General features: G+C 47.8%; 1 protein-coding gene across 1 annotated transcript; it reads right to left on the bottom strand.

Moving 5' to 3' along the window:
* Positions 1-2,533: 2,533 nt before the first annotated feature.
* On the bottom strand, positions 2,534-5,694 carry LOC138761313 (frizzled-10-B-like). The gene has a single exon (XM_069933216.1). The coding sequence runs from the start codon at positions 5,288-5,290 to the stop codon at positions 3,527-3,529; it is 1,764 nt and encodes a 587-aa protein (XP_069789317.1). The 5' UTR covers positions 5,291-5,694; the 3' UTR covers positions 2,534-3,526.
* Between the last annotated feature and the right edge of the window lie 3,313 nt (positions 5,695-9,007).

The following is a 9,007-nucleotide window of genomic DNA, read 5'->3' as shown; positions in this document are numbered from 1 at the left end:
TTCTCTGCAGACACTGAGATCAAATTAAATTGTGAAACAACCACTAAAACCTATAATTGAAATCTGGAGCTACATTTCCTTCTTAATGCCTATTAAATCTCTATTAAAATCATTTCAAACTCCCTTACTGTCAGTAAAATGCAGCAATATCAAATATCCTGAATTTTAAACATATTTAAGTTTAATGGCTTAAAGTGTACACTGCTGCTGGTCCATGCTGATGTTCTATTTTTAAAGCATACTTTCATGTTGACAGCTGTAACATTTTGAAATCTTTGAAGATATTCATAAAGTTGAAACAAGAAGGAAATTCAGCTTAGATGTTCAGCCTCCTTTTGACCCAAGCCTTTTAATGGATTGTTATCATGAGAAATGGAATAAAAATCAGTTCTTTTTGACCCATCAGTTTTACTTTAATTGAGAGAATTATCAATTACTGTCACTAAACCAACACCAATCCTAAGAAAGCTCACTTTGTTTGCTGCTCTTAAAGAGATACCGTTTTTGAAGTAGAGAGAGAAAAAAAAAATACCAGCAATCTCTTGGGGAAGGGAGAAAGACCCTGCAGGACATCTGTCACAGTGGAGGCCACTTACAAATGACCAATGATCTGTTTTGGCCCATGCCACCTCCTGATACTGAGCAAGCAAGTAACGAATCGTTGTCATTTAAATACATTAAGGAAATGTCCAAAAGCTTCAAGTTTCTGGTGGATACATTTAATTCTAAGCATGGACGCTCTTTCTGCTGTGATCATTGATAACTTGAGCTGCAGATTCAGGATTTTGCAATTCACATCTTTGATGCAAAGTCTGAACGGGGCAAACAGCTCTTTGGTGGGATTGATCCTTGCTCTAAGTTGTAGCTATATTTCGTCGTCCTCCACTCCCTCCCCCAGGCAGGGTCTAAGGGGCTAACAGTGCTGGGAGGGAGGCAGCTGGGTTCTGGCACAATCTGGTTTTCAAAACAGGTGTTGTTGCAAAGCTTCGGGCCATAGCGCTGGGGAGATGGCCCAAAGTGTGATCAAAGGAACCAGAAATACTGTCTAATCAAAATCGGGCTCAAAAAAAAAGCAGCAGGCAACATGGAACAGATTTCACCTCATTAAGACTCTGTAGAAATGCTGTAATCATTGAATGTTAATGAACAGAGGGCGTGTTGCATTGAGGCTGAGATGCAGCAACACCCTCCTTTCACAAATATAACCCAGGTCCCGGCAGTTAATAACATTCCTCCGTGGTTTGGGAACTTCGCTCCCTCTGCCACTTTCTTACGGGGCTTCGCTCCCTCTTCGATGCAATATTTCCACTGTCCATTCTCTTTCAGCACTTTGTGCAAGCTGGCTTTTTTTTCTTGGAAAGGGCACAGGTCAGAAAAAGATAAGTTGATTGATCCAAACAAACTAAAGGCAAAAAGGAACCCCAAACAAACTCAGACAATAGTCTCTTTCATTCAAGCTTGTCAAGTTCAAAGTATATATTTACATAGGCTGTTCACGGGAAGTTGGGGATGACTTTGCTGGGAGTTCTTTGTCCCACACACCCCACCGTGCGTGCAGTCCACTTTGGGTCCAGGTGTCCCCGTTTCCAACGCCTTGCGGCTCATCCCGGCTCCCCATGACATCTATTCCCACATCAAGCTCGAGTTTGGACAACTATGAACAGCGACCACCAAGCAGTTCGTCCCAAAATTCGCCTGAAAACCTCAGTGACCCGGGCATTTAAAGCTGCCTTTGTACCCATGAAGCAACTATTACAAGAACTTCCCAAGGCGCTTCTTGCCCCATTTGGTTGTCGTCTATCCGTTTTTAATGGCCATGTGTTGTCACTGAGTCACTCTATGGCGACGCGACCAACAAAGCGATTGTATTTAAAACGCTGGGCAAAAGCATGTACACACACACACACACACACACGAACGACGTTACCTTGATGAACGCCTCAAGCCCGAAACGTTGCTTATGTTTGACCGGCTGAGTCTCTATCTCTGCATTGTGTTATTTAAAGCTATTTACATTTTCACGAATTGTCATTCTCAGGGAATACATGCTTAAAAGCAGCTTTACCCTTCAAGTTTAGCAGCTCAACCATCTGACAGACTTTTATTTGAGATTATTCCTCACCCCCGTACATATTCTTTTCATGGCAAAATCTGCGGTTGGTGGCGAGTCGCTGGGAGTAGTTATATAAATCAGTGTCGACTGATTAATTCCATAGCCGACCTGAACAGGGTATTTGGTAAAACACCATACTTGACAACATTTTTAAAACATTAAACTCTGTCATTACATAAACTGAGCTAATATGAATCGAACATTGCCGCAGTACCCTTAAACTTACAACTTAAATTCACTAAAGTCTGTTCACAACAGGTCTGACCTGCCCTTTCTTTAATATTTCGCTTTTGAGTAGCAGCAATAAATCAAGTTTAGCAGGCAGTAGCTTTGCAGTTTAACCCCGGGCACTGCCTTTTTGAGACAGTCTGCCATTAATCTAATAGCCTTTTGAGAACAGTCACATATTCAGCCTCTCTCTTGCCAAACTAAAGAAACATTTTATTTTATAAAATAGACGAACTTGACGACAATTATATTTACAAATATGTACAAATAAATGTGCTCGACAAAGCACGCGAAGAGCTGCGCAATCACAGAGGATCCCTGCCACACAGCTCTTTGTTTTATCTAGTGCTTGTTGATCTATTCATGGCTAGAATTAGCTTTACAATGAGACGAGTCGATAAGCTTCGTGGGTCTCTTTGAATCGCCCGTTTACAAATCAGTTCAACTTGTCTGACACTGGCCTGATTTCCATCAGAAAGCAGAATGTGTCATTAAAGAACTTCTGTCGCCCATACCTCGAAGTTCTTTTGTCAGATGGAGATTCTTTGTAAGTCTTTTTTATCTGCAGCTGATTGTTGGAAAGAGAACGAGCGGGAGGGGAAAAAAAGGGGGGGGGGGCAAACTATTGCACATTGTTAAAGGAGCCATCCTCGGCCGAATATTGCTCATCGACAAAATACCGAACCTTTTGAAGAGACCCTACTCATCCCTGAAAACTTCGTGTTAAAAGACGTTAGAGGCTGAACCGGGGTGTGGAGGGGGGGGGGGGGGGGGGCCGATGACGATTGAAGTGTTAGTCATTCCCAAAATTACAGCAGATCATGACTTTGTGGAAACAGACGTCTCTGATTTCTGGTTCCAAATATTTGAGACGCCACAGGTTCCTCCTATAGTTTAACCTTTCCTTGAACCTCGCCATCCAGCCCAGGCCAGCTGTGTTGCCAGTAATGGAAGTCTGCAGACACCGTGGTTGAAGTAAAGACACGAGGCTGGAGAAACTCAGCAGGTCAAGCCTGGTCACGTCTCTTTATCTTTGCTATGGAAAGGAGACTGAGTGTCTCCATCCAGCCAGTAATGGGAACTATTGCGTCTTGGATTTCACTTCAGGCGAACTGCTCTTTGTTTTGGAGCCGTCCCTTTGTAGGGCCCAATTGTCACCCAGAGTCGGAAGGAGAACCAGATCTGTCAAACACAAGTCGGTGGGAGCGGGGGGTCGTATTTCCCGTGCACTTTGGAGGGAGGGTGAGCCTTACCGTACGACCCCCCGCCGCTGCTCGTAATAACGCTGGCGGGTTTCCTCCTCACCCTTCTCCGGAATCTTTTGCTGCAGATGTTTTGCCAAGACTGCAGGGTCTTGGAGCTCCAAATCCACATGCCGCTGGTGATCCCCACCACCAGCAGCATGAAGATCTTGACCATGAAAATCTCCACCGCCGGAATGGAGCTGCTCATCGTGCAGTCCAGATGATCCGACTGGTTCCCAGGCTTGCACTTCTCGCGGGTGGCCAAGTGCTTCCAGTAGTCCATGTTGAGGCGCTCGTAGAAGTAACAGGCGATGACACACGTCGCGGGCACGGTGTACAGGACGGAGAAGACGCCTATTCTCACCATTAGTTTTTCCAGTTTCTCCGTGTTTTCTCCGCCAGTCTTCATGACACGTCGGATGTGAAAAAGGGCCACGAAGCCGGAGAGAATGAAGGAGGTTCCAATGATCAGGTAGCACGCCAAGGGAATGAGCACAAAGCCGGTGAGCGCGTTCACATCCATACTCCCCACGTAACAGACGCCGGTGAGTTCATCGCCGGCCACCCTCCTCATGACCAGGATAATAATCGTCTTGATGGCTGGAACGGCCCAGGCAGCCAGGTGGAAATAGCTGCTGTTGGCCTCGATGGCTTCGTGGCCCCATTTCTTGCCGGCCGCCAGAAACCACGTGAGCGTCAGGATGACCCACCAGAGGGAACTGGCCATGCCGAAGTAGTAGAGCACCAGAAAGACGATGGTGCAGCCCGTGCTCTCCAACCCCTCTTGGATGACATAGAGATGCCCGCTGTCCCGGTCGCAGGCAATGCTCTCCCCACCGGCGAACAGGCGGATGATGTAGCCCGCCGAGTAGACGCAGTAGCACATGGAGAGGAAGATGATGGGTCTCTCGGGGTACTTGAAGCGCTGGGGGTCGATCAGGAAGGTGAGGACGGTGAAGGCGCTGGAGAAGAAGCAGAAGATAGACCAGATGGCGATCCAGATGAGAGCGAAGCCCTTGTCGTGGTTGGCCCAGTAGACATCCACGTTGGGAGAGCAGAGAGGCGCGCACGACGCGCTCTTCTCCACCCGGTGAAACTTGTGCGAGTTCTCGCAGGCCGCCTGGCCGGGATTGTCCTTGGGGAAGGAGAAAGGGTCGTGCGAGCCCCCGCCTCTCGGGTGCGGTCGGTAGACGGGCGGCAGAGGGCTGGCAGGACGGACAGCGTCGTCCGACCCGTTGCTGGGCGCTTCCATGCAGAGGAAATTGGGGTCGTTCTTATTGGGCAGCTTGTTGCAGTCCAGCGATTCGGGCCATCGGAAGCTGAACTGCTCCATGATGGGCGAGCACTTGAGGCGAGCCTGCTCGCACATGACCCTGCAGGCGGGGATCGGGGTGGACACTTGCTCTGTGCACATGGGCGCGTACAGTGAGCACAGGAAGAACTTCAGGTGCCGGTGGCAGCCGTACTCAACCAGGGGCGCGAACTCGTGCAGCTTGATAGCCGCTTCCCTCTGGTCTTCGTGGCCCATCAGGTTGGGCATGCGGGTCATGTTGTAACCAATGTCCCGGCACATGGGGATATCGATGGGTTGACATCTGCCCTCCCGGTCCGAGCGCTCCGTATCCATGGAACTGATGGCGGCGGCGCACTGCGAGAGGCAGGCGGCCAGGGCGCACAGGCACCTCACTCGCCCCGACCCCCTCATGTCAACCCCTCCGGAGTCTTCTTCACCGTGGCCCTCCCCGGCTCCCCTTTCAGGTGCAAGTTAATCGAGGGTGCCTTGGGCTGAACTTTACCTCAAACTTGGTTGGCTGGCGCGTCCCCCCCCCCCCCCCAACCCCGCTCGCTGAGCGTGTAGCAGTTCTTGCGGGGATGGGGGTGGCTGGGGGTTGGGGGCAGGAGAGGGAAGTTTGGGAAGGAGGACCTGCCTCGGAAGCTGAAATCCACAGGCGAAGCAAACCGGAATGGGGGGAAAAAAAGCAGCCGCCACTAGACGATCGTCTCTGCAATCTCACTTTAAGTCCAAGGGCTTGTATCGGAGCGAAGCTGTGTGCAGTTGCGGGACCCAGGTACGAGGAAGTAAATACAGACAGAGAGAGAGAGAAAAGGGGCGTCTCTCTCAGTAGCAACTGCAAAGTGAGCTAAAAGGGGGCGGGACTACTGCGAAAACTCGGGCATTAAAAAAGAGCAGCGACAGAAAGAGAGGGTGGGAGGGATGATCGGCAGTTTGGGCCCCGCCACTCATGCGAGGCTGTGAATTTCCGCCACTTGTTCTCTTGGTGTGAGTGACGTGTACTCCCCAATATTACCCTGGGACCGGTGTGGGCGTTCACTCACTTCACAGCATCAGGTCCCTTTATTGCCACTGACCGAAGAGAAATAAACGTGAAGTGCAGCATAATTCGGGTCGAGAGGGGAACGGCGACGATCACAGCCTCGCAAAGCTCAACTTCACAAAGTTCGCAACGAGGGACGTCGCGGTCACATCAAACGAGAAAGATTCGTTTTGCATTGAATCCCGCCCAGACACATTGCCATCCAAGTTTATGAAGCAGACAGCGGACCCTGGTAAAATAATCCCAGGTTCTCTCAGACGGTTTCAAAAAAAGTTTCTGAATGTGGGCTTTTTGCATTGTTCCCAACCCTCCACGTGTTTATTTAGTCAATGTTACACTTGCAAAGCTGCCTCTTCCCCGGGGTGCTTTATCTTCTTTTAAACAGCTTTCCATTCGAGTTCAGTTGGAAGCCAAACTGCACAATCTCTGAGAGAGAGAGAGAGAAGCAATCGCCTAAGATCATTCTGTTGCTAATAAATGAAAAGACTCTTTGATTCCTGAAGCTGAAAAGATATTTGGTGGGGGTGAGGGGTTCGGATTTTATCTATGCAAATAAGAGGAACCCCGCTGGATCACTGGGACAGAGACGGACCCCCGGCGACTGGCGTTACAGAAGATTGCAGGAATTTTATGGCTGTCGGTCGCTGATCTTTTCTTCCTTTGTGTTCTTTGAAGAATGACTTTAGACATTTTATTTACATATTTAACCATGGATGAAAAAAAACCCGGGGCTTTATTATGGGAAGAGAGACGTGGGGGAAACCTTTATTTGGAAAACTCACTTTTATTTTGGTCACATTGCGTTACCATTTGGAATTTCAGAAAGAGTAGATTTGTTGAACGCATTTTAAACGTGCCCTCTTCACATTCACAGTCAGGCGCACATTTAAAAAGTTCTCTTTCGGTTAAGAGTTGGTCTTGTTATTGCAACATTGTCAATAAAGAAGCGCCGGTAAATATTTGCGCTGGGGGATGGCGGGGTATCAATAGCCGTCTAACCTCTTGTAGAAGCAGGACTTGCAATTGTAAAAGACACCCCATAATGTGCATTGTGCTGCAAAGTGAAACTTGCAACAGATACAAAGTTCGCACAAAAAGAGTTGTTGCGGATACAAACAAAAGGGAATGTAACCCCAAAAAAGTAGCAGTTCTTAGATTCAATAAAAGGCCTCTACTTTTTTTAAAAAAATCTGGGTTGAAATATTACGGGCGGTTCAACAGGGTGCATTTCTGTGAATTGCAAATAAGAACATTTCTTAATCCCCTTTTCATGCACTGGCTTCGGATCAGTGGCATCTAAGCGGCTCCCCACTGCTCCTGGCCCAGGAGGCTGCATTCAGCCCTCCTGCCTCTCACTTCTATTCCCACACTCCAGAGAGAGGGGAAAAAAAACCGCGCAGCCACACTCTCTAGATTAGATTAAACTCATTCCTCAGTCTCTGGAGAAAGCAAGGAACTGAGCACTCTTTCTGTTGTCTGCTGGTTCGTCACAAAGAGAAAGGACGAGGTTATGAAAGTCCCCAAACTTTCTTACGAATAAATGCAGGTAACCCGACCCCCACACACATTTCCAACCTGAGGCCGACCACATCGAGCAACGGAGGGTTGCCGTTTAATTGAGGTGATGCTGTGCGAATTGCTGTAAACTATTGTAGGTGGGCAGGAATCACTGAGGCCCAGTAAACCCATTGTGTCACCTCCGACTATCAAAGACCTTTCCCCTCAAGGCTGAATTTTGAACAGAAATCCCTGACCTCATCAGGAGGTGGTGCCAGAGAAATGGCCACTGCTCCTTTTCTCCCAGGACCCTTTAATTATGAGGGCAGTGGGATAGGTTGGCAGAAGGTCTTGGACCTGGGGATGTTGAGTGTCTCAGATGCTTAGGTGGTGTCAACAAATGCAGAAGGCATCTGGACATGGTGAATGGGTGACCTTGGTTCTGGGGTGCAGTCATTGTAGTCTGAAATCTTTCCCATTGGTCCTGAAAGTTAGCTCTACTCCCATGGGAAGTTTATTGAAGGAGAGATTCAACATTCCAGCAAGAGAGAATGAGGAAAATATTGGGGCAATGACATAACCTTGTTTGACAGCAGTCTTCACCGAGGTTAGTTCTAATGAAATTTGAGCTACCCACAGCAGATATCTCAAAGTACTGGAAAGATACCAGCTGTCATTGTAGAATCAGTCTACTTTACTGGAAAGAACATCAATATCCTCTCCCAGGCTAACATTCCTAGAGCTCTCCTGAGTTTTCAGTCCCACTCCACCTGTTCCAAGCTGCAACGAGAGGACACTGCCTCGTAAAAAAAGATTGCTCAAAAGCTTCCTTGATAATGTTCAACATCCACTCTAACCCATGGGATCTGTGGCCAACTGTTCAGTGAAGAGAGAGCATTTGGGATGGTATTGAGAATCTCAAACCCATGCAGCAGAAGGACACAGAAGCTCTGTGCAGCAGTGAAAGGAAATCACCACATCACAAATTACCCACTAACCCGACCCTGTCGACCAGGTCCAGCCCCATCTGCAGAAGAGGCTGCGGTTCCCCCATTAGCCACCTCACACCCCAGTGAACAGGAGTCATCCTCAATCCCCAGACACTACCTAAAGAGAAGATAGGTCTTCAAGTTCAAGTTTATTATCATCTGATTGTACATATAGAACCCAACAAACCAGCAGCTCTCCAAACCAATGTGCACACACAAAAATACACGGTACTTAAATTTAAATTTACACAGTACATAAATTTTAATTTAAACATGCAGCACGGTAACAGGCCCTTCCGGCCCACAAGTCTGTGTCTCCCAAATAACTCAAATTAACCTACAACCTCTGCACTTTTTCAAGGGTGGGAAGAAACCGGAGCACCCGGAGGAACCCCATGCAGTCAAACGCAGAACCATCTTACAAGCAGCGCTGGGGATTTGAACCCAGGTTGCTGCGCTGTAAGAGCATTGCGCTAACCATTAGTTACTATTATGTTAACCATTAGTTACTTATATGTGTTACCCTATCACATATAATAATCAAAATAAATATATAGATATTTGGGATGATAGACACAGTTATGGAATACTGTTCATCAG

This window comes from Narcine bancroftii, chromosome 4 (genome assembly GCF_036971445.1).
Source record: "Narcine bancroftii isolate sNarBan1 chromosome 4, sNarBan1.hap1, whole genome shotgun sequence".
Classification (NCBI taxonomy): domain Eukaryota; kingdom Metazoa; phylum Chordata; class Chondrichthyes; order Torpediniformes; family Narcinidae; genus Narcine; species Narcine bancroftii.
The sequence above is the reverse complement of the archived record's forward strand: the minus strand, read 5'-3'. Positions and strand labels throughout refer to the sequence as shown.